The following is a 26,591-nucleotide window of genomic DNA, read 5'->3' as shown; positions in this document are numbered from 1 at the left end:
GCATCACTGCCTGGATGAAGCACAAATCATATGGAGGCTGCAAATCTCAATGAAAATCCACCGAGATGCTTCTCATTGAGATGCACATTCCTGCTTCTCCACCCACTCCCCACTCCCACAAACACACTTACACATGCATCCCAGGCAAGGATCGAAATAATTGGAGTCTAAACTTGTTGAAAATCTGTAAACCATAAGAACTGTAAATACTAGAACCCAGAAGAAGATACTTTAAAGCCTCGTATTTAGTTGTTTTTATTGCGTTCTGGGGATTTCATATGGAAATTAGCTGCTTGGTAAATCTGGTGCAGCGTATGTCTTCTCCTGTGAGAGTAGTGCTTTAAGTTATTGATATCTACAAATAAATAAACTGGACACGATCACTATGCCATCCAAATTATTTGGTTTCCTGCTCAATTAGAAATGATTCCCAAAAGTGCGACGTTACAACCACGTTATGAAACAGTCAGAAGAGATGACTCATTGTTTTTATCGGTTGACCTAGATGCTTTCAAGTTGCTGTGTCTGTTGTGCCACTTTGCTGTTGCCTCGAATATCTGTTACTCATAAAATGGTAAAAAAAATTGATGTTTAATCCTGTGAAATGTGTTGTTTTTTTTAATCATTGACAGGCTCATAATGTTGTACACAGATATGTTCTTTCTGTGTACACTGACAGATGTTTTTAAAGTGTTATAGATATCATTAATTATTAGTTCATTTTTTCCCAATTCTCCTCTATGGGCATTTATTAATATCTTTGGCTCTTCAACATAAATGTCCCCATTTTCCCAGAAAGTGTCTCGGCTAGCCACTTCCCTTACCTAACCACAGCTGTTCATACAAGACACAAATGTGAAGCGATACTGGGCAGTGCAAAGAAAAACCCCTAGAAAAATAAAGTGCGAACAGAACAGCCCAAATCCGGAGACCCTCCCTGCTTTAAATGCTCTCTCATGCAGAAACCAAAGTTGTGCTGGCCAGCATAAACACATCACCACCCAAGGCCCTGACCAAGCTGAATCTCTAACTGGATACTGGATTTAAAAAAGAAAAAAGAAAAGAGAGAATGAACAAGAAATGTGCTCTTTTCTTCTCCGAGTGACCTTTCTCAATTGGCTGGAAACTAAAAAAGTCTTCTCTTTAAAAGGCATTATTTGCCAGATGCAATGCTTGATCTCCACAGCTATATTTTCTGTTGCAGTTGCTGCAGTTCACATATATAGAAGTTTCCAAAATGTTATGTATTCTCATTGCATTTCAATGCATATTTGAATGTATCTGAGTTTTAATGCATCTATTAATTGCTGGGAACTAAAACTCAGTACTTATACTTTCCTGTTAGTGCTTGACCATAACTACAAGTAGTTCACCATATCAACAGTTTGGTTCACACCGAGCAACCACGAGGATTAGAAAAAGGAGGGAAAACCTTTGAGCAACAGTTACTTACTATTACTTACTGACAGATTACTTTCTCTAGCTGTTTGTTTTGGGTTTCACACACGAATCATGAGACTGACACCAAAGGACACTTAGATCAGAGATCCCAGCATCAAACCCTCCATAATAAATGGTAAACTCTAACCTATGTATATCAGAAATGCAAAAATGGCATCACTGGGATATATTTCCAGGTCACTCTAAACAATAGCTGTGTTGGCCCACCAGCATAGTAACATGAGGAAGGGACATAACATATGATATGCACAAAATTAGCATATCATTATATATAGTTAGCTTTTGAAGCTATTTCTTAATTGCCACTTCTCGACCTCTGGTGTAAAGCATGCTTATTTAAATTATGTTTAGCAGCACACTGGTTTGCTGACAAACCCTTAACGGTGCCTTCTCATCTTCTCTGCCATTGCTGTCAGATAATCATAGTCATTCTGATGTTTCTGACACATTTTCCTCCTCCTAACTTGGCTGTTAAGTCCTGTTATGAAGTCTAGAGGTGAAGGTTTTGATAGTGGATGTGATGATCAGGTGGATCTGACTGTCGGTCACAAATTATTGGCCAATGAGCATATTCTGGATTATCATATTTTGGCTTTGTTATCTAGTACAGAGTACTTAGAATCACCATGATTTACAGAATGTTGACCTGGTGTTTCATTTAATATGAGTGAAAATGCTGACTGAGCCCAAAAACTGAGAAAAGTGTTAAAGTCAGGGTCAAGTTTAATTTTCCTACAGACTTTTATAGGACTGAAAGTCTTTTTGCAACCACAGGTATCACCCCCTGGTGGCCATTACGAACACTGTAGATTTAAGACTAAAAGCTACATGCATCTATCTGTGCCTTAAATCGTACACCGAGTTCCTGTACTTAACCTCTACGTGTTCTGACGCCTCTGTTAGTAACAGTGAGAGCTCATCTGTGTGGACAGTGTCTCTGTGAATGGTGCTGGAGTGTTGTGACATGAGATAGCAGAAATGTTGTTGTGATAGGTCTTGGCTTCAGAACTGTACCCCCACCTCATGAAAAACATGAAGCGCATTAAACTGAAATGAGGAGGACAGCGTGAGTGGTAGCGCCGCACCGACTTCTGCGAGATTTGATTATGATTTATATTTTGATCTCCTCCTTGTGTCTAAAAAACAGAGCAGGAGCAACCTCATCTGCCTGTTTGGATCAGCCTCCTCTGATACACTTTTAATAAAAGTGGTCAGTTGCTTGTCCTCAAGTATTTGGACTTCAATGAGATGCTCAAAAGTTTTTGAAGGAGAGATTCAGATCGACAGTTTCCTGAATAGCCCGCTGGGACACGACATTTGCATAACGCTTTAGATGTTGACATAGAAAAATCTCAATAAGAAGACAAAGTAGGCTGCCGATTCAGCTGTTTGTCAGCTCCAATTTTGTTTTTGCATCGCCCCTACCCACTTTGAGGTCACTCCCGGGCAGTTCATCTCTATGTGATTAAAAACTGAATGTCAGATTTTAAAGCAGTGTAACACTTGGAGCTGCCGGTACTCACACTTTGAGCCGTAAATGTTTTCAGAGTGCAGAGAAAAAGGAAAAGGTATTATTAAGTTGACATCATCTCACAGGGAGGCTTTTTGTGCTCCAAGTTAGAGAAGTGTTGTTACTTCTACTTCATAATGTTTTGGCCGTACTGCTGAGTTGATTGATGCCAAGATGTTGACCTAAGGCTGTTGCCAGGGTGCATAGTGTGATGATGAATCACACACTGCAGCAAAAGGGTCAGCCTGCAACCTCTGGCGAGATGGCTTTTATGGCTCATCTGTGGTATGCCCCTGTGCATCACAGCAAAATAGTCCCTGTCCAAAGGGGTCTCTTGTTTTGCACATGTGAAACTCCTTTTGGACAAACTGTGGGCGGAGGAAGTTGGGTTTGAATGTCAAGTATCTTGTGTCTAGGCAAACGCTTCTTGTTGAGCTTGCAAGCCCCATCATCTCTGCTTACTGTAGTCCTTAGCGCACCACCATCTGGCCCACAGCTGAAAACTATTAAGATCCTCTGAAACTTCCTCTTCACTATTCCACCCCAGTTTGGAGGCAAGTAAGTAGCTTTTTATCACGGCTCTGTTGTTGTTTGCATGTTTCTCTCCATACAGCAGGTCTTTTCCCCCTCTCTCCTCTCCTTTTAAAGAGTAGAAGGGAAGAGGTGCCTTTCTTTTATAAAATATGTCAGGATTTTGCATTTGATACACGTCAGATGAAAGTGCTGGGCTGTGAGAGAGCAGGACTGCCTTCCAGATTAGACACCAAAAACACGACGGTTGATTCAGTGGAGGAATCCTGGCACCAAATTCATAAACAGATTGTATTTGCGATGGCTTGCACTTAGGCAGCGAGACTTCAGAGCCGAGGCGAGAGCAAAGTGAGGAAAACAAAGGATCTTTGTTGATTTTTCTTTGCTGGGGCATCGTGTTGGGACCACAGTGCACACTCTGCTCTTATCCCACGTTGAAAGCGCGCTGCCTTTTGAGTGCATATGGTTTGGATTAGTGAGCGGCTGAGGGGGATTTTTAAATGGGACATTAACTTTGCTTTCTTGCTTTCATTTGAAGCATTTTGAAACATTTTGGGGTTTGTTAAACTTTTGCGTTTTTCCGTGCGTTGACTGGGCTTGAAAGAGGAAGACCGCACAGGGTCAGAGTAGGTTGCACTCAGCTCTAGTAAGTTTCTTTCCCAAGCTAAATTCCAAATGTATGAGTCACTGAAGGTGAGTTGTCTGAATCTGGACATGGTTTTTGGAAGGACGAGAATCTAAGTAAGTAGTTGCTGCTTCACTTTTTCCACTAGTCTTGCTCGTAATTCACAAACAAAATTCAGCCTACATAGAATGTACTGTGTAATTAAGTCTTAGCCTGTGTGTGTGTGTGCGTGCGCTCGCTCGCTCGCGTGCGTGTGTGTTACAGTACAATGTAAAGGCTCTCTGGGCTTTTATTGCCATTTAATTATTGACATATGTGCTCATTTGCTTTTCTTGTTAGTCTTAATACTATAAATTCTTTCTTAATTGACCATTGAAGTGAGTATAGAGTGGACTGTTGTTGAGGAATTCAGAAGAACACGGTGCTTCCTCTGCAGCTGGTAAACATTTAAGAAGACTGACGACATTTGCAGCTCAGTGTTAAGTCTGTGTAGGTGTGTGTGTGTGTGTGTGTGTGTGTGTGTGTGTGTGTGTGTGTGTGTGTGAGAGAGAGAGAGAGAGATATCCAGGTTCTGCCGTCCTCCCGAGAGGGTGCTGTTGAATCGGCAAACAGGAAGCTATTAAAACAGGCGCGACACTTCAGCTGTCAATCAAAATGAGTGATATCACAGTCAAGTGTCAGGCGAACCATTGCACTACGTCCAAGTATGTCACAAACAAACAAAAAGGCTGCCAGGCCTTTTTCCACTGTGGATGCCAGAATGAGGCAATCTTTGTTTTAAGACGTTAAAGCTCTTAGCTGTGACTTTTAGGGAGGTCGTGTAAACCACTCTGCACGATTATGGATTCAGGCCAGTTCCGTCCTTTTTTTTTTTTTTTGGTCTTTTTAATGGTTCACTTTTGGATCCATGTATCCAGTCTTTCCAATCATTTGTTCTTACAAATTTTCTTGGGCTTCAGTATCCCTTATTGTGCTTTTAAGGAAAAGCAAAGGGTAGAACACAGCTTCCAGTGGGAGCATGTTTTTTGTAATTTTCAAGTCTATTTTATCTTTAATTTTCAGGTGTACTACACCTCCAGAGTCCTGCTTTAGGTTAAAAAGGCTTTTTATGCTCTCGATGGCTCACACCCCCTCATACTTTCTGCTGCTCTCTCCCCAATTTCGAATGGAAAAAAACTAAAACTAAAACAACCCATACTGACGCTATCAAAATACCAGAAACCATTAAAAGGAAGATGAGTCTTTTAAGACAGTTTTATTCTGCAGCAAACACATATCTGTTGCTTCGAAGAGAAAGGTAAGAATGCACTTAAATCTAAATATACAGTCCCAGGTAGCAAAGCAGCGACTGCCAAGGTCTTAATTTGGCAAACCAAATACTGCAAAGAAGTTTGATGCAGAGATCTGGAGAGTTTGCTTTCCCTGTCGCCTTTGGCTAAATGCACATAATAATAGTGTCCTTGCGGTTCACCTGCCTATGTGATGCTTGCAACGGCATCATGTGTGGCTTAAGCAAGAACACGTCGGTCTCTTTCAGCAGTCGATTTTCTCTTCTAGCTGACTGAGGAATGTCAGAGTCTCCACCCTGAAGCTTGTTCCATTTAAAATTTCTACAACCTTTTCCAGGGCCTCTGTCAGAGGGAAAAAAAAGCTCCCCTTACAGCGAGACCCCACTACATTGTGTGTGTTTTCCCCTCAGTGATGTGCCTCACATCATTATGTTCCTCATTATGTGCACTTTAGAGTGTTTCATTTTTCAGTCTGTTAAATGCAAGTTCAGAAATGCGTTGGTTTCTGTCAGTGATGAGTCTTCTTTTCAAAACGATGTTGTGTTTGTTTGTCAGAATCTCTCCCCTTGGTAATAAAGATATGAGACTCAGACACAGCCTCAGTCAGAGCTAATGATCCGTTACCCTCCCATGTCGTGGTGATCGATTCATTTTGTAACGCTTAACTTTTAATCTTATTTCTCAGCCCTATGGAGTATTGGCTGATAATTGTATTCATATTATAACCCATTTTATAAATGTCGTCATTTGTTCACAATTGCCGATGAACATAAACATCGTCAGAGTTTGTTGCAGTGGGAGCTGATGAAGGGAGGTAATGGCAGAGAGGCCAAAGTAACAACCACCTAAACTGAGGTCTTTTTTGGTTACATTTTACCAAGCTAACCAAACTGCTGAATGAAGTCACTGAAGTGGAATTTTCTACAAATGATCACATAAACATTGTGACAAAGTCCCAACTGTTCTGAGGCCAAAGTATATGTTTCATAGCTGCGGGTGTCAGTCCCGTGAATCGATATGTGCCTCCATATTAGAGCCTGGCTGCTTTGTGCCAAATCACGGTGCTGCTATTGTCTGTCTCTGGGTTTAGCTCCGCTCACATCCTCTGTGTTTTGAATTGGGTCTAATAAGCAGTGTTTGTGTTTCAGTCTCCTTTGACTGTCTGGGTTCTTTTGGATGATGCTTTTTGAGCTACTAAGTTGCCAAGTTTTGCAATAAATTAATCATACAAAAACAATTCATAAGTCATTTTTCAGAAGAAAATGGTAAACACTGCCTCACAGCTCTAACACACAACTTGCAGCTCACATTCACAGCTGTGAAAATGAAAGCACGCTCTTTCATTTGTAGCAGTTCATGTATCATAACATAATTTTCTTTAAAAAACCCATCTGGTTCTTATTGCGTTCTAAAAATATTTAAAAATATTTCTGTTTAAGAAGTTAATCATTTATTCGTTGAGCTCTGAGGAAATTCCCTCGAATCTTTCAAGTCACATGACGTTTTACAAGAATGGGCTGTTTGGACAGCGGGGTGTTTTCTGTATATCCATCAGTTGATGAATGACATAACTGAGATTTAATACGCTTAATAGACATTTTTATGTGTCACAGCTAACAAGAAAAATGATTAATTTCATTGGCTATTCTAGGATGTTCCTTGTAGAGAGCAAACACCAAACCCTTTTTTTAAAAAATGTGTCAGTTTGGATCATGTTGAAATTTAGCAGCTTGTACAAGATTTGTTGTTTCATCAACCCCAAACTTTTAATAGCTCAGTATTTGCATTGTAAATGTAAGAGAGGGGAAAGTTGTGTTCATTTCCTTTATAGCCCATATAATGTGTTTGTAGAGGCAAAGATTGAAAGAGCTGTTGTGTGCCAGTCCTTGCACATTTCCCACCAGCAAATGTGTAAAGAATTATGATTGTGCGGGTCGCTGACAGCTACCTGGTTCTGGACAGTTTGTCCTTGCAGTCCTCTCCAAAGCTGGGCTCTCATGGGGAACTGATGCAAAAGCTCGGAAGCAGTCAAAGCAGTGTCACATTTGGAGACATTGTGGAGGTGGATGCTTTGCATTCCCAAAAGAAATCACTACTTTTGTTTTTGTGAGGTAGCAATGTCAATGTACTGTACAGTTTGTCTGTTTGGACGCGTTCCCGCATGCATTACTGCAGCTACAGTAGGTTTAAAGAAAGAAGGATGAAATCTGACTTTTATCCATGTTTCACATCATCTCTTACTTTATCCATTATCAGTATTACTCAAATCCTTTTGGTTCTTTGTCTTTCTATAATGTAATAAAAACCTGGAGATGATTAGTAACAGCTAAACAAACAAACGTGTGTATGTGTGCATTTGCTTAGCTGAAAAATTTGCCCTAGTTCTGCTGAAAAGATTTGAACATTAATGCCAGCGCCTGTAAGAGGATCACGGTAAACAATGCAGCGTTTTACCGTGCAGCTTTGTTGCTTCCCTTTGGTACAAATTGCCATTCTTTTACACACAACTTGTACCGTTAAACAGCAAGAACAGTGAGTTCTGTTAAAGACTCCACAGATGAGATGAGAATGACGTGGCTCCATGGTAAACAAATGTAACGCAGAGACACTGAGAGTTAAATTTTTACACTTTCTGACAGCAAATGGTTGCCTCACTCTAAGAGGGTGGGATTATTCTCTCCTTTTCTTTTTTCAAAGAAAACTTTAGACTGTTTGTTTTTTCGACTTTCTGTCTTTTGCTGAATGCTTGTGGTGGAAACCATTTTTAACTCGCGTCTCCCTGCTGCTTTTCCAGGTGGAATATTGGCAGATATTCAGGAGGGACCACAGAGACACACAGTTTCCACTATGAACCGCGCCTTCAACAGGAAAAAAGGTGAGCACATATATCCGCCGCTTGTGTAGCTCATAAACCTGAGCTATGTCTGACATTGAGGATGTTTAACAACAAACAATGTGTACCATCAACTGTGTGAGTGGGCAGGGTATACCTCAAAGCACTGTGCCAGTGGTGTTACACAGTCTTTCCTACCTTTCAGGGCATCTTTGGATTCAGTTCATTTCAGTACACAACCATAATCAACTCACAGAGACTTTAAACACCCTCAGCATAAATAATGCATCATAATGAAACACACGCCCACACTGGTTTTTGTTTCAGAGAGATCTGGGAATCCTTCCTGGTGGTGCATTCAAATGCTGAAGTGAGGTGTTTCCATTCTGTTGTTACATGGCGGTGACACTAGAGAACCCAACAGGAAATACAAATCCTTTGTGAATGTTATAGAAACTTTGAGAGTTAGTTGCATTGAATGGGACAGGAAAAGTATTATGTTAAGCTCAGATTGGAGGACATTGAAAGCATCTGCTACTGTCTGAGGATGCCACAAACAGTGACCAAAATGTGGAACAGGAGAGTGGATAAACAATATCCCGATCAGGACTTCCTATTATCCCAGCTACATCCAGTAGCCACCTAAATTTGGCTGATGCTTCTTAGTTAGCAGATCAGTCAGTAGGTTCTCACACTGGTTTGAAGCAGACTGTGGGTGGGGTAGTGAAGCAAGCTGTGAGGCTGGAAAAATGGCAACACGAGGGATCTCTGAAGCTCTATCATTGGACCACTGAGAAAGCTGGAAAAGACAGACAGACAGCAGCTGTTGTTGAAGCTTTAGAAAAATGTGTATGCTACTCTGAGGAGGATGCTATGTTGCAGAATATATAGTGCATCCCACCTACTTACAGTGGCAGCAAAAGGTGGTTCTACAAAGTACTGACTCAGGGGGCTGAATAATTACGCACACCCCACTTTGCAGTTATTTATTTGTAAAAAATGTTTGGAATCATGTATGATTTTTGTTCCACTTCTCACGTGTGCACCACTTTGTATTGGTCTTTCACGTGGAATTCCAATAAAATTGATTCATGTTTGTAGCTGTAATGTGACAAAATGTGGAAAAGGTCAAGGGGGCCAAATACTCTTGCAAGCCACTATATATCTTGGATATCAGCCCTGCAAACTTAAACAACAAGAGATCCAAGTCCCAGTTACTAAGAGTTAGGAATGTAGATCTATGACGCGGTGATGTCACTTGGGTATTTCTTTATTTCAAGAAAGCTACAGTATCTCTGAAGGGAAAGCTTGGTTTAAACATGCTCAACCACTGGTATGTTCTTTCTTTAAAAGATATTTTTAAAACATATTTTGGCTCTTTGTCTCAGAAACAATGAGAAGAAATTCTTCAGATGCCATGGCAGGAGATAAGAAAGACCAAGCAGCTTTATCTGGACGAAGCCCTCACTGTTATGGTTTTGTTTATCAAGCTTTGGAAGCTTTTGGAATCATTCAGTGAATCATGTGCAGAAATCTTTTTCGGTGAGGCTCAACTGTAGGGCTGCCATGGTAAATTTTTCCTGCGTGCAGTTCATCAGTTTGGCAGCACTATAAAGTCTTCACGCTTGAAAAGCTCCCCGCAAAAAATAAATAAAATAAACAAACTGACTGATGTTAATGTTTATTATTTTCTCTGATGAAATGATTTCATGTTTAAGATGAAAATGATGAACCGTGCAGCTTCAAAACGCTGTTCGACAAATGTTGGCTGCGATAGATCAACAAAAACATCAAATTATTCATTAGCACAAAGCCACAGAGGACAACAAAACAGCAGAATTAGGCAGTCACGACAGCACGTATAGTTCCTGTCTCTGCAGCGTTAGACAGTTATGAGGGTTGTGCAACACTCCCGAGTCTCGAAGTGACCCTTCCCAAATGCAGAGGAGGAGATATTTGGGACTGCCGTTTGCCAAACAGCTTGATGTGTTTACCACCATCTGTCCCGCTCCCTCTGGTGTGAATCATCAGACCTGGAGAAACCTTGGACAGCGTTGAGGAAAAGTGTCCGGGGCCCAGGTGGTGTGCCGGGCTTTAATGATATTTGGTTTTAATTCACTTCCCCCCCCCCTTCACTACTGTTTGCGAAGGTTTTTGCAAGGGCCTCAGCTCACATAAAATTTCCATTTATAATTGCATGGAGCGGAAATGCTGCTACATTTTTATTTAATTCCTGTGGTTTTCAGCATAAACATGCACGTGTGCAGGAATGATGAAAAAAATGAATAAAAGTCATCCGAAGGCACGGTGTGAAGGACTCAAAGCAGACAGGAGAGGGCTGCTGCTAAAAGGAAAATCAGTCACAGAGAAGGCAAACATGCTCACGGGCAGACGGTCAAACTGACCACTTGTTTTTAACTTCTTACAGCTCTAAATGGTTCATCCTTTTACGTGTCTGCCATAACAGCGTGCTAAAGCTTTTTCACTAAACAGAAGGACAGCAGCTTTCTGACCTCCACCATGCACTATTACATCAGAGTAGCAACAGATGCCTGACCCTTAGGCTTCTCTGCAGATTGAATTTCTGCAACACTTGTTACTGTCAGACTTTAGCAGATGGTGCCAAGAGGTTCAAGAATTCACAGTATATGATAAAAGCTTTCCCCTCCCGAAAAGATAAATGCAAAGAGCATGAACCAAAATATTGAAAAAAGTATCTACATCCAGTCATGTGTGTGCACGGTATATTTCACCGCTTGCATTCATGTTCCATGGACCTTGATGCTGCAGACTTCCTTTTGCAAGCCAGACCGAATGTTGATAAACAGCTTTAATGTCACCTCCGGCTTTATCCTTAAAATATCCTTAGACAAAAATGTGAATGAAGGCGTGGAATGAATGTTTGAATTAACCGGTACCTTTTAAGTGATCGAAATAAAAATCCTATAATGAGAATAAGAGGAAGATGTGAGGTTTGTGACTCCTTTGGGAACATGACTTCCTCTGTCTCCTAATAATCTGAGCACAGCTGTGCTTAATACATTTCCATCAATCCTAAATATCAGCGGATGTGCAATATTTCATCTGCAGCCCGGCAGCCTCCTGCATGAGCTGAACAAAAGTTCGCCAGTGATTTCACGTTGGAATGAATTATTCAGTCTTTGCTGAGGTCTTAATGTGACTGAAAGAGGATAATTGCCTCTTGTTGTTGATGACATCGCTCCGTTCAATTATCATCTTTGGATTTTTGTGTCGCCATTTGAATTTATACACAAGAAAGGTTTACATCGTGTTAGCTGTTTTTTCTGTCACTTTTTAATTTGTAGTAGTTGACATCAATAGTCAACACATTATCCAACAGCTTTCTTCTGTTTCTGCACCTGTCCTGTCTGCCTCTGGCTCTTTTGGCTGGCAGCTGGCACCAAAAACTGGTCCACCACACTGATTTATCTTTGTTGTCTCTGTGTAGGCCTGCGTTTTGTGGGCGCAAACACGTCTAGCAGGTATTACCTGCAGGGATCTTGATCATTTTTATCTCCTGTGCTGATTGCTCCATGGTCCTGGATGTGACTCGCACTGAAGAGTTGAACTCTATGAGAAGCACTTAAAAATATTGCTCTTTTAGCTTGTTAGGAACCATGGGTGGCCACCAGGTTGGCTGTGGCTACAATGTAGCTTGCCATCACCAGTGTGTGAATGTGTGTGTGAATGGGTGGATGACTGGATATGTAAAGCGCTTTGGGGTCCTTAGGGACTAGTAAAGCGCTATATAAATACAGGCCATTTTACCATTTTTTTTTTTACCATCATTGTATCCTACTGAGTTTTTTAAGTGATGGCATGACGTTGAAAATGATGACTGTGTAACTCTTCAATGCTGATTACTTCTAATGCAATCCTGTCTGTAGGCAGCGTTTGCTGTCGGGCATAGGGTTATTTTGGGCAGGCCAGGAAGTCATACTCGGCCGCCATCCCAGCAGATCAGCTGATCTTAGTGTTACAGATCTCTGGGCTGGGCTTTCTAAGCTGCATTAGCTCGTTCAGTGTTGCCGTTTCTTGGCACGCTGCTTTGCAGCCCACCTCCACCTCATCTCCACCTTTCATGCCGTGTTCATGGGGAAAACCTTCATGGGTAATCCATGCCATTGCTGTCTGACGCTGCTCTATTTTGGCTGAGACTTGCTGATGTGGCTTTCCAACATTCCAGTTGCCTGTTAGAGGAAAAAGAGTTATTTGATTCCTCAACAAAGCCATACTGCTCTGGTATTTCCATTCCCAGTAATTTATAAAAATATATGATCACCTTGTGATTTCGATGGTCCTGAGTGAAATTCAGATTTTGTTGCACAGACACGTTGATTTCACCTTATGGTCATTTTGATGGATGTGTTTTATGGTGCCATTTAGTTGTTTTGGATCCTGTTGAGCAAAAAAGAAGTAAATAACAAAACAAGTATTAAGAAGTATTTAACTGTAACACTGGGTGGTTAAAGTACCAAACAAAGTACTCCACTCTTACTTACCAAGCTGCACTTACGTTACCTCACGTAGTGCAGCAACAATTCTGATTTGCCAGTATTAAATTCTCATAAATTGTTATTAGGGCAGCGCAGTATGGCCAAAAATATTTATCACGATATATATATATTTGAAAATTTGCGATAATGATATAACTGATGATATAATTGATGTGAGACAAAATACTTTACAACTCCGCAACTTTAGTAGTGCAAAAAAAAAATCAATGTATTTTCACTTAAACAAGCAGCTGTTTTTTATGTGCATTAAAGTTATCTAAAAATTTACAGTGCAAATGCAAATTCCTTACTGACAGTTTAACCAAAAGGCATTTCCAGTGGAAATTGGCCGACATATCCTCAGCATAACCATGTATAATATCCACAAAACTTAAAAAGAGGTTATACACACACAATATGGTATTATGTTGAAGCACAGTATGTATCACTCTGAGTCTCCTGCCTACGATAGCCGTAATGCTCCGACAACCCATCAAGCAGTGCGGCTTCGTAGCTTAGCAAAGTCGTACTAAAACATTTGACAGATTTTCGAGCGCCGTGTACCACATAAAATTGGTTTGGTCAGAAATCCAAGGATTTTAAGAGCGACTTATTTTCCAAAAAACATGGTAATAACGACGGCCCGCTTGCATGCTCTACCATAAATTGTGCTTTGGTGTGTATCTGTCGGACGAAAGCCACACGAGTTCCACACCACTGAAGTTGCACCAATTGATGAACCAATTCTGGTTCATCTGTCATTCAACAATCCGCTTTCGCCCTTCTAATTTTCCGTCGCCGCCATGCCTTTTCTGCCATGTGCGTATGAAAACAAAGGCATGGTGCATGAATGTTTTACCCATGTTCTATTGCGATATTTCATTTCTTATCATTGCCTAACATTATACCGGTATTACCATGAATGGTATGATATGGCCCAGCCCTAATTTTTATTATTTTTAATCAAATAAAAGCAATAGGTTTCTTTAAAAAAAAATGTAAGGCAGTGTGTTTATTCTGTGGTTCTAATGCAGAACATGTTCTTACCCTGTCATCAAATATTGTTGCTTTGTCCAATCCTGCTGGCAAAAGGTGTCCTGATGGACTGGCCAAGAGATAAGTGGTGCTTTTTAAAAAAGAGACATACTGCTTTTGGGAGCTAGAACGATTGGTGGTGCAGTTACATCATTTAAGAAAATATCATTGGTTTTTCTGGGTTAAAACGTCCCCTAGACATGAACCCTGCACAATACAAAATGACATTTAGCCACTGTGTTTAAATGTGACAGAGTACTTAAAGCAGTAATACGTGCTAAGTTTTTCTGTAATCCGATGCTTCATGACACCAAAATCAAGGGACACTTTGTGCCTGAGAAGCATTTTTTTTTACCAGAAAGAGTGTTTTGCTAAAAAGTAGTAGTGTAGCTAAGCTCATTAGATCCAACCTAATGAGCATTACAATCTGTATGTTTGAAATAATTTTACAATGCTACTTTGAAAGATGACTCCTAACTAATCTAATATTTCTGTATTAAATATATATAAAAAAAAAAAAAAAGAAATTCTGTGTAAATGGTGAAGTAACACAAGCTTGAAAACCGTTGTTGGACTCGGAGCGTTGGACAGTGCACCGATTTGCTGCACTGTCCTGTGACAGCGCGGACCACTTTCAACTTCACTTGATATCTCTGCAACACAACACACAGGCATCATAACACGGGGGAAAAGCTATGGTCTCTGTTGAAAGGTTTAGTTCATTTTAGAAGGTTTTGAACATTTTAAAATGAGGGCTTTGAAATGCTTTACACAAAAGTACCTTTAACAAAATTTCTGCAGAAGCTCAGCTGGTTACTGAGGGTTCTCAATCATTCCAACTGCAATACGACTTTTATTGCAATATCTACATGGCTACAGATAGTTGCTGAATCCTCTAACATATAATAAACTAAAGTTAATGAGAAGAGGATTGTGCATGCGTTCTATTTGTTCTTATTGTTGCTATAAAAATGGTCAGATGTTTCCTTATCCACCATTATGATTATATTTAACTGAAAGCACCCACATAGAAAATTAGATATGGATGGATGGGCTTTTTAATTTTGCTGTGGCCATCACAGCTGAATGGCTGGACTAAATAATTACCAGTCCAAGTGATGTTCATTCCTGAAATGATCCCTCTAACTATTACACAAGCCATCATTATTGGTTTGCGATATGATCGGAGCACAAATAAGTAGTAACCGTTTAATTCATGCATGTCTGATTACCTTGTCCTGAGAGAACACTGCAGTGTGAGAGGAGAGGCTGTATTGTCCTTGCCTTAACATCTGCTCTGTCAGTGTTATTTTGTAAAGCCGCACGGCCATTTGCATGATCCTTAAGCGTTTCCTTTTTTGGCCTTAAAATCTGCATTAGCTCTGAATGAGCCTGGGCTTTCTTCCTACAGTCAATATTTGCAGTTTTCTCTTCATTTTAAATTCAGTTCCCATAGTTTTTTGGCAGAATGGAGGAGTCGTATTACAATAATTTACAGGAGCTTGACACAAAATCATAAGCATTTGTAGAACATAATTAACTTCAGTACATTAGCTCTGCAATAATGAAACCACAGTGAACCCTGTAATGTTCAGTTTGTACTTGCAGAGAGCTTTCATTTCTGAGGCACTGTATTGCAGTGTTGTTGGTACTGACTTGAATTAAATTGCAGGGCAGTTGTGACATTTTTGTCCATTTCCCCAAATGTACTGTATATGATGAAGGCGAAACCTCAAGAGATTTCTTCTCAGAAGAATTACTGTCCCCATGTGATTGCAACAGTTTTACTTCATTTATGCAGCTCACCACATTCTAAACTGTACTTCTTTTTGAGAAGTACAGTTTAAACTCTCCAAGTCTTTATCTCAGCGTAACACTCTCCCACAAGTCTGCAGTAGAATTGTGGTTTAGGTCTGCTTGGAGCCCATTTGAAGTTGTCTTCTGCTTGATGGAGAACTGTGCATAGCCAGCACATTCATTGTGTGTCATTGATTGAGCACTGCAGTGAATTAGTCTATTGCCTGCACTCGTCTTGTGGCCGTATTTATAAAAAAAAAAAAAAAAAAAAAAAAAGTGCACTTACAGCATGGCACTCAAGCTCGACAAGGCAAGGACAAGGAATATTAGGCAGTTTCTCTGTGACCAGAGTACTTCATGCAATTTTTGACTTAAGCATTTCATTATTTTTCTAATTAGCTTTAGTAGTAACAGACATCCATCCATCCACCCATCCATCCATCCACCCATCAACCCGTTTTTTTTAAACCCCTTATCCAATTCAAGGTCTAGCTGACGTCGGCGTCTTTCCCGGTTTAGTACAGTCATTGTATTATATTATTAATAGGAGGAATTTATTTTTATGTTCTATGCTGTAATGCCAATATTTGCAAAGTTCTACACAGAAAAACAAGAGACAAAGCCTGGATTTAATTTAATGACACACTATTTAAATCACTTGATACATAAATACAACATTAAAGATCTTAAAAATAGATCTAGGAACTGAACAGCAAATTGCAAAATACAATTTCTGTGCTTTTCAAATTTGCTTTTTTTTTCACTAAGTACACATCTATTAATGTATTTATTTCTGTATTACTTAATAAAGAAAAAAATAAAATAAAATACAGAAGCAAACAAGATTGCATGAAATGAATAATGCCCAAATGCAAAGAGAACATAAGAAGTAAATGCAAAACCTAAAATTTAAGAAGAATTGAAGGAATAGTGAACGCATTATCTGGTCATTTTAATCCACAGGTACTTGTATTGTATCTGGTGCATTTTTATTTGCAACATATCCATGGATTTCAGTCAGTGTAGTTTAAAGTTGATAAAGTAAATGCAGTATTTTTTTTTTCTTCACACTGTTGACATGAAGAACTTTTTAAAAGTAGAGCTTGAGATGAAGAAACTGTGAGAAATCGTAAAATACAACTATTTGCTTGTGGATAAGAGATTTTTTTGATAATGGTGTATTAGATGAAACTGCTGGACAACAAGGGTGTTGGTCTCGTTTCTTTCCAGTGCACCACATTAAAATGTTTATCAGGCAATCTCGTGTTCGGTTGTTTTTCTTTTGTTTTCTTTGTTCTTTTCTTCATCATTATTAGTGAAACCTGCAGTGGAGGACCATCACTTCTCCAAAGCTGCTTATTTGTATTGTTTCAGTGTGAAATTTTACTTTTAGCCAGAAGCAAACGCTGTTTATTTCTTTTGTTTTTACTCTAGTCCAACGATTAAACCATTTATAGCTGTCTACTCTGTGTAATTAGAGCAGGCATTCATGGGCGGTATTTCTGCTGCAAGTTCACCAGCTTGCCGATTGATTTTCAACAAGAGGCAGTTTTCGAAAATAAAGCAGTATTCTGGAACAATAGTGGATCACTTTTGGGTGAAGTTGTTTACAGTAATTCATTATACTTAGAACTTAAAGCTGCTTTCTTTTTTCTCCTTTTCAACCAGCATGCTTACTTGTGCGATACAATGCCACATTGGATTTTAAATCCAACCATCAAGATGTGATGCAGTCTACATTTTTGTTATTTCAAGCTTTACTTCAAAAGGTTTCACTTCAGTTTTGTCGTAACTGAATAGTATGATCTGGACTTGGTCACTGAAGAATATGCCATTTCTTCTCTTGGATTGTACTTTGCTTTCGGTCATTATCCATTCTTATTGTGAAGTACCATCTAATCAGTTATGCAGCATTTGTGTGAATGTGAGCAGAGAGTGTAGCTGAATTCATCCTGTCGCCGCTGAACACCAGATTCTCACCAGGTTTCACTGGCAGTCATACATGCCCATCCTGTAATATTGCCTCTGCCATGTTTGACAAATAATGTGGTATGTTTCAAATCAGTGTTTGAAGTCGAGACTCCTGTAGAGCTTTTCTGCTAAAGTTGAGTCTAATCTGGCCTTCCTGTTCTTGAGTGTAACCAGTGGTGTTTGCACCTTGTTGTAAACCTTTATATTTCCTTCCATAAAGACATCTCACCATGCACTTTACATATTTTCTGTGGTCCTTCGAGCCGGTTCATTCCTTGTTTTTAAGAATGAAGGAAACTGTTTGGTCAATCCTGAGTTTTTTTGCTGTCTCTCTGATATGTTAATTTAGTTTTTTTCAGCCTATGCATGAATAGACTGACACCTATTTGTACCTCCTCTTGAGATTTCCAATCAACGGCCACCAATTTCAACATTTTGAAATCAACTTTAGACTTTTTTTTTCCCCCTCAACTTGTCAGTTGAAACATGCATCACCTGGCCACAAAGTTGCTTTGCAATCAATTGGCCAGTTAACTTTGAGCCTCTGAAAATGGGACAGTATGTATAATAATGTCTATTATCCCTAAACAGTTAATGCAGTACCTTTTATTAAACCTGTTGAATTAAAATTGAAGGTCTGCACTTCATTCAGATTTTAATAGTTTCATGTAAAAGCCACTGGGGTTGTGTACAGCAGCAGAATTTCAAGGACCTATTACGGACATGGCCCTAACTGTCCATATGTATTTATAAAATAAATCCCCAGGCTCATATTCTCAGGAATAAGTATAAAATAGGCATTGTTTTTGAAGGAGATCATTCTATGATGCGAAAGATATGTGAAGACAGCTCTTGTTAATAATGGTTGGAGCTGCAGTGTAACATGCATGAAGGACTTGTGACCTTTATGCAACAAAACCTGTCGCTCTAAAGTACATTACACTGTGAGACAGAGGAGCAGCGACACTTTTCCGGCTGTCAGCCCTTAAATTTTCCCTCATCTCCACCCAACACTTGACAGTTCATCCACACAAAGTTGACCTTCAGATTCCCCGACTGTTCCTCACGCCCCAACAGTTATTTCAACTGTACACATCACTGTGGCCAGTTTTTGTCATGCTCACATAGCTGCCATTTTTAAACAGCAAAGAGAGACAAAAAGCATCACAAAGAGCAGTGTGTGCTGACACCTTAAAATAATGCCAGCCTACCCGCCATGTGGCTGTGTCAGCCCGCACAGCATCTCTTCCATCCTTTCTCTTGACTCCTTCTTGCAATTTAGAGTTTGCTGTAAAAGTAGGGAGGAGGCGCCTCATTCCTATGTCAGTTTTCATTCAAGCTTCCCACTAGGAAATTGATTGTGCTTTAGAGGAGGCCATTGCAAGGTGTAAGCAGGTTTAATCTCATTGCACAGCTGTTAAGTAAACCTGGAAGGAATACAGTTTAAGTAGAGAAAAGTTCACAGTGCAGTGCTGGAGACTGTAAACAAACCACCACACTGATGTGTTAGTGTTGTTTAGCTGTAAGGCTGTGGGCATGTTTGCCATCAAAATGAATTGCAGAGGCATAAAATCAACTTTTTTAGTCTAAATTCTTAAGATCCTGTATTTCAGTTACATGTACAGGACTGTGAAAAGTTTCAAGCCACCCATCACTTCTTTAACTTTTGCATGGAAATGGGATATATGTGCGGCAGTACAGCATAAGGTAAGAACAGAATGAGACGGTGTGAAACCTCAAAAAATGACAGGAAATTTTGGCTCCTCTGAAGCAAAACAGGAGGACACAAGAAGCAGTCAGATTGTGCAAATCTTGTTCTTTGTCCAGTATTTACTTCTTTTCTGTATATTGTATTTTTTTCAAACATACTAGTAGTGCAGCAAAAAATAACTGCAAAATGCAGTAATAAAAGTAATTTATTTGGCGTAAATTGGAGCTATTAGTTTAAATTATTTTAGTATTTCTTTTTTTTTTATCTATGTGGATTATATTACATTTGTAGCATTCATTGTTTTTAATTTTTCTTTTCATTTTTTTTTTTAATAAAATTAGTTCTTTGTAAATACCAGGACATTAATAACTTGAGCTTGATATATAATAATATACTACAGTATATTTCTAACTAACAAGCTCATTCTCTTTCTCTTGACAACTGAAGAAAGAAAACATTTTGGGGTCAACTTGAATGTGAAAGTGAGGTCAGAGGTCAAATGTAACATGATATTTGGATGCCCATACACCAGTATCATTTCCTTAATACAAACATAGACAGACTAATTTTAATCACTGTTTTGAAGATAAAAGCCATTTATGACAATTTGACCTCATTTGACCTTGATGAAGAGGTCAAAGGTCCAAGGTAATGTGATATTTCAAATCCCCATATATCACTTACTACATGCAGATGAGATTTCAATACAGGCACTGGCAGTAAGAAACAGTTTTAAATTCTGCTATATGGCATTAATATCACTTTGACCTGTAGATGTGTCTGTTGACACTGAAGGAGAGGTCAGAGGTCAGATATGACGGGATATTATAAATCCTTATACAACACTTTCTATATATGTTGACAATAAGCACCACACTTATAGTTACGGTCTAGTGCTAAGGTTTTTTTGTCAACTTTTGACCAATATATCATTAAGGTGACCTTGAAGAACTCAGTGGATGGAAGCCTAATTTTAATGGATGTTAATATAACCCCACTCTGCACACCTAGCAGATATTTTAGAATTATTAAAAACTTTTTGAACTATCGTGTTAACAGACAGAATGACTGAATGACATGCAAACCCTACAAAAAGATAACCTCCTTGGTACCGATAATGATGGGTAGCTCAAGACTTCTGCACAGTATTGTGTTTTCTATTCAGTTGGATAGAAAACACAGTACGGGCGCTTATTTTAAAATAAACAATTTAATAAACTTAATGTGATTCATATTTCCCCATCAAAAATTACTCAAACAAGTCAACACAGTTTGCCTTACAGCTGTAAAAATAGTCAGTCGTGTTAACCCAGATTATTTTAAATGTATTGCATCCATTTAGTTTGAGTTTTAACAGCATATGGTCAAATATTACGCATTCACAATAGTTTGTATTTGTTTTTGGCAGGTAAATATCCATCACATTAAATCTGTGAATTTAAACAATTGCTAAATAAATTATTATAATTAAAACGTATAATCTCAAAAAATCTTCCAAACATTTCGTCATTACATATTACATACTCTTTTGCCAAAGTTTCTTTGAGAATAATATTGTAGGTTAGCAACCCTAAGCAGTCACAATTAAACAAATGCGGTGTACCACATTAACACTAATTAGAACAGACTTTAAATTCATCAAGCCACTTAGCCAGCACATGAATGTAAACAAAGTAATTAGCGTACCTGTGCAGAGGACGCAGTAAAGTTGACATCACATCGTTTGCACCTTGCAAAGTCTTGATTAACGCAATCAACCTACAGGAGCCAAGTGGCCCCAAGGTCACAGTCATGCATCTTTTGTCCCAAGATTCATTAACGAGGCGATAAGCCGTTTATGAATGTGGAAATGAAAAGCGAAAAGAATCCTTAATCAGTGGGTGATTAAGAAATGCTGAAAATGGCATAATGGGTGCTTTGGATTGTGTCATCAGTGACCTGTAATGATCTCTGAACCACCGCTCACTTTGTGTTGGTGTAAATCTTCAAAGACTGTCTCCAGGGCAAATTGTAAATCACTAACTATAGGCACTGTGGGATGATTTGCCCAACAAACAAATACACCGGTGCTAAAACTCAAGTGATTAAACACAGATTATCTTTTGATTGGCAGTGGCATTGGAGTAGTGTTTCAGCTGAGAGAGATGGTGTTTTAAAGTTCTAATTTAGTTTAACCAATGCTAGCAAAAGATATTACTTTATGCAATCCTTTATCTGATGGACCCATTTGAAAATAAATGGTTCCATTTGTGTGTAGTTTCACATTTGATTAGCTCTGCAAATAGAGAACGAAGACAATACTGAACAAATTAGCAGACCACCCTATTGGTCACTTTTCATCAAAGCACCACAGACAAAATACTCCATGCTCTATGTAAACAAATATTATTTATTTAAGGATTTACTGATGTTTCAAAAGCTGCCACATGTCTAAAAAACGGTTAAAATTATGTTATGGTAAATGCAGGATTATTAAATTAGATGCTTTAAGGAGTATGGAAGGCAAATTTATTTATTTTGTGTGAATTTCACAGTTTATTTCCAGGCTATGTAAACCCATAGGTGTTTGATAGAATATGCAATCAGCCAGCGCATACAGCTTGTCAGGCCTCAGCTTAAATATTTTGACGGTCACCGGGTTGCTGTGTTTAAACTGGGTATCACAGTGAAGAGTGGATCTTACTGAGAAACCAAACACTGCATGCAGTGGCATGTGGACCCCAAATTATACCAAATTTTATTGTCTTTCTAACTCTAATTTGGTCTCTGATGTACAAAATGAGCTATCAGGAATTGAAGCAATCAAACAAACAGGTAACCACCTACAACTGAAGAGAGACGCCCTTGTACTGATTGTAACTAATGTGGCTAAACACCACACAAGTTACGAGTTCACCTAGCTAACAACATTCGCAAATGATGAGACCAGAGATGTAATCTACTACCACACTCTGACATGTACCCAAACCACCAAACTTAATAAACTAAAAACACAAATAAGTGTTTGAACAGAGGGCAGCCAAGCTACCCAGTTTGCTCAGTTTGCTTAACATGAGTAGCAAGTAAACTCAGACATGTAGCGTAAGTAAAATGCTGGTGCTGCACCAAAAACCTCCTTGTGATCTCTGTGGATACAAGCAGACTTCTGTGGTCGCCTGTTGTTTGTATGAAAGACACCGACTTGTCTGTAAACTGTTGCTATTTTGACTTCTGAGCTGTATTTAAATAAATGTGTAACAGACACTGCTTGCCTTCAAAGTAAAAACTCTGCCTTACCAACACTTAAAAAAAAAAAATCAGCTTTTACTTTGAAGTTCTTCATTTCTAGTTTTCGTCGCACTTTTTAAAGTTTAATTTCTACTTCACTTTTAGTTTGCTTGCTTCTGGAGACAAGTAACCTCCAAAAACATCTTACTGGCTGTCCACATTTGGAATACATACTTTTTCCTAGCGACGACTCAGGTGACAGCAACACAAAGAATCTGACTGGTTTTCTATATAGTCTGCTTGGATAACTGTAGCTAACTGGTAAAATGCACTCTCACTGTGTCTGCTCCGTTAGGTCCTCCACTCCTTACCTTCTCTATCTTGTTTTTTGATATTTTGAAGTGGAGTAACAGGGCACGCATACTTATGTGATATGGAAACATTGTCCACTTGCAAAGATGCATCTCCCCTCTAATTTGCTCCACCTAGAGCACATCGGGCTCAGTTTCCTTCCATGCGTTTGCATTTTTATTGAATACAGTGCACGGCCTCTGAAATTTGCTGCGTTCAGTCAAAGCACACACAGTTTGAGAAGCGGGATTTAGACCAGTAAGTCACAGGTCCAATTACCTTTCATGATGGATAACTTGAGGTGTGAAATTAAAATCAGCATTTTCCCTTGCCTAGCTTTCATTGGTATGCCCCTAAAAGGGTGCTCCAGTGATGCTGCTAGACCCTCACATGTGTGGCGGTGAACTGTACTTGTGATGTGAAGCTTCCAGGTGTGAATATATGGGAAAGAAGCACTGCGTCTCGCAGAATGAGCCAATTTTCTCCATTTTTCCTCTTTAAAAGGTTCAGCTAATTTCTTCTACTCACTGCCTCACATTTAACCACTGAATGCATGTGGCTAATTGTACCTGTACTGTATTAACTTGGGTGATTAAGTCTGTCATACTGAGTCAGCTGTCTGTATCATTTCAGATAAATCATGGATGCACACCCCAGAAGCTTTGGCCAAGCATTACATAGCCTACAATGCCAAGGTAGGTATCTCTCTTTGCCTGCTACATTTTAATGAACTCTGTCAGAGCAGGGCGACTGCAAAATAATGAAACAGCGAAGAACTGCGACACTTTTATTGCAAGTTGAAAAAGAAGTCTGTTCTTTTGTGGCTCCCACCTTTGTCTGTGTTTATTCCCTCCAGTCATGCCTGTTAAATCTCTCTGTCTGTGTGTCCCACAATGCAGTTCCCCTGATAAGCACCAGGCCTTTCATTGCACTCTCTGGTATTGTCCAGCAAATGAGCTTCACTGCCCATAGATGCATTGTTTTAGGTTGAGGCTGCATAAAAATTCCTGACAGAGACTGCTGATAAACCTCAGCCCCTCTCCTCAATGTAACAATAATTTGGATTTTTAATGGTGTTTAAATTAATTCCCTGCCCACACACCTCAAGTACTGTCAAAAAATTGATACCGTTGTATTCGTCTCTCATAGTAGCTGTTGTCTCTTGGTGCTGTGATGCGGGGAAGGAAATCTTCCTCATCAAAGTTTAATTTGAAGGAGACTCTGTCTTTTAGCCTTCTTGATTTGTTTATTTTTAATGAGTGTGTGAACAGAGGGGGATTTAAGTAAAGTGGCACATGCACACGTCAAAATAGGTAAGAACTTTGGATCTGATGCAGGACTAACTTGTAATGAAATGGCTCTCAGGCTTGCCTGGAATCAGGATCTGCTATAAAACACTGGGGAAAAAAAGGTGTTTTTCAAATATCCAGCAAACACCCCTGGAAGGAGGGACTGTGTCCCTTGGGGAGGACTCCCCTGTCAAGCTGGTTTTCTGCTTCATTTCGACAGAGTTTTCCTGTCGGCCTACATTCTTGTGCTTCACAAATGCGATGCTGGAACGGAGGTGGAGCTCCAAGACTGCCTCCAAAATATCCCTGCAAACTGCTGAAGCTCCCTTCCTGCATGCAGCAAAGAAGCAAAGGAAGCCGGCAGAAGGCACATCTCTAAAATCAAAGCACATTGTCAGTTCCTATACTCGCTGTATTGCTTTGAGTGATGAGATCCCCGTCTGGTTAAATTTGCTGAGATCTGAGTAAAGGACTCATCAGTGAAGGAATTGGGGGGGGGGGTGCTGGGAATGTGCTTGGCATGATCTCCCAGGTTTCAAGCACTCAGTACTGTAAAAATAAGCTCAGTTAGCAGTTCACTGAACAATGTGCCAGATAGTTAGAGCAGAGAGAGAGAGCTCTCTTTTAGCCTCAAGAAAATGAACCCTTTTTCTTTATTTTCAAACGTTGACAAAGACGTAAAATCTTTGATAACTTCAATCATTTCGATTTGACGGCACTTCAAAACTTTCATGAACTGAACCTGAGATCAAATCCTAACTGTGATATAACAAGAAAATACTAGAATTTGACTCAATAAAATCTGAATTTCTTGGAGGAACTACACCACACAGTAGACAAAAATAACTATAAATGTTTTGAAACGGCATCACAAACATGATCTAATATCTTATATTGTTAAATGCGACCTAGCAGACAGCGACAAACTGCAGCTCCTTTTCAGAACACCTGCCAATCAAAGTAGCCACTCCCCTAAACTTTATCTCTGGCAACAATACATCACCCACCATGATGCCCCTGGTGTAAATGTAGGCTGAAAAATAACTTTAGTATTGCGTGCAGGTGATAATAAGCTAATTGGAACTAAAACTGGTGACTGATGGCTGATTCAAGCGTGTTCATCTGTTTTACGGTTTAAGATCCTTCGGGTAAAGACTGAATTGGGAATACACAGAAGATGGACTTCATGTTTTTTGTTCACTGAAATCGCAATTAAGTGATCGTTCCTTTGGTAAAACAAGCAAATTAAAAGAAGCTGGAAAGAGATTTGAAAGTTATTTCCATCTGTGCTAGAAAAATGACTGAAATGATTCATTTATTATCAAAGTGGATTGTCGCTGATGAGTTTTCTTCTTTTGTAATTTACTAAACGTATTCCTAAGAGGAATAAAATATCGATATCAAATTACTTTAATTGATCATGTTTGAGTTCAATTTTAAGAACAATTGTAGAACAGGTAACACAGGAAGTCTCCCTCGCTGATATTTGCAGCAGTATCTTTACATCCACACCAATCACAACAGATCTGCAGTTTTATATTCATGCTAAATCGTTATGCTGTCATCAGTAAATCACAGCAGCAACTTCCCAGCTAAGAACTAAGTCCACTGTTTTTAAAATGTATTACCTTTAACTTCTTACGCAGTGACGACTGCTGAGACTGAAGTGAGCTTTGATTTCGGTGGTCTGCCAGTTCTTTGATCCGATCGGACAGTTATACAAATTCTAACGGTGCTTTTTATGAGCAGCTTCAGTGTGATTGACCTGTGGGCTCAAAGAGGAAAGAGGATGTTGAGAGGTGAGCTGCTAGATTTGCCATGTCTTTCATCAGTAATCATGTCACATTCACGAGTCACTTAAATTATGCACAACACAGATCCTGCCCTTTCTGAAGGTGTATAAGAAAAAAAAAAAATCTGAGAACTTTCAGCTTGGAGGAGTGAACACCGGATGGATGGTGAGTTGGAACTGAGCTCTATGTTGTGTCATCTGAGTGAACACTTGAGACCTGCCACAAGGCTGACACGTGTGTGTCTGCAGTTGAAAATGTGAGTTCTTTCTGCGGGCAACGAGAGGTAGGGCCGGTTCGTTTTCAGCTGCGTGCACCAGTTGATGGATGAGCCTCCGAGCTCTGTTTGCCTTGTGAGACCTCCCCAGTCGCAGCCCAGAATGCACTGGTCAGGAACAAGTGTTACTCCACTCTATTCTGGGCATCTGTCAGCAGCACTCCCAGAGATGAGCATAAGTGTGGAGAGTACATTTGTCACACCGATGCAGAATGCTGACACTTTGCTCTGAAGCCTCAATCTGTCTTCTGGCTCTATTGATAACTTGCAGTCTGGTGTTAGTTCACCTGTCTTACTGCATTTAGAAAGACGTCAGAGGCTCTCAGCCACCAAAGAGTTACACAGACACGTTTTGGATGGAGAAGCTATATTAATTGATTTGATTTTTGACGGAAGG

At 39.5% G+C, this 26,591-nt stretch overlaps 1 protein-coding gene across 8 annotated transcripts in view; it reads left to right on the top strand.

The window, feature by feature from the left end:
* The window catches only part of gulp1a (GULP PTB domain containing engulfment adaptor 1a), a 91,994-nt gene that overhangs the window by 52,628 nt on the left and 12,775 nt on the right, over positions 1-26,591 (top strand). For 5 of the 8 annotated variants that reach the window (XM_004559166.5, XM_004559167.6, XM_012921314.4 and 2 more), the window contains 2 exons: positions 8,211-8,291; positions 23,472-23,533. In XM_004559166.5, the coding sequence (XP_004559223.1) occupies positions 8,211-8,291; positions 23,472-23,533 (143 nt within the window). Of the gene's footprint in view, positions 1-3,377; positions 3,530-3,936; positions 4,244-8,210; positions 8,292-23,471; positions 23,534-26,591 lie in introns of those variants that run through there. The other 3 variants (XM_012921316.4, XM_076875287.1, XM_012921317.5) reach the window with 3 other exon arrangements.

Source organism: Maylandia zebra, linkage group LG16 (assembly GCF_041146795.1).
Source record: "Maylandia zebra isolate NMK-2024a linkage group LG16, Mzebra_GT3a, whole genome shotgun sequence".
Classification (NCBI taxonomy): Eukaryota; Metazoa; Chordata; class Actinopteri; order Cichliformes; family Cichlidae; genus Maylandia; species Maylandia zebra.
The sequence above is the reverse complement of the archived record's forward strand: the minus strand, read 5'-3'. Positions and strand labels throughout refer to the sequence as shown.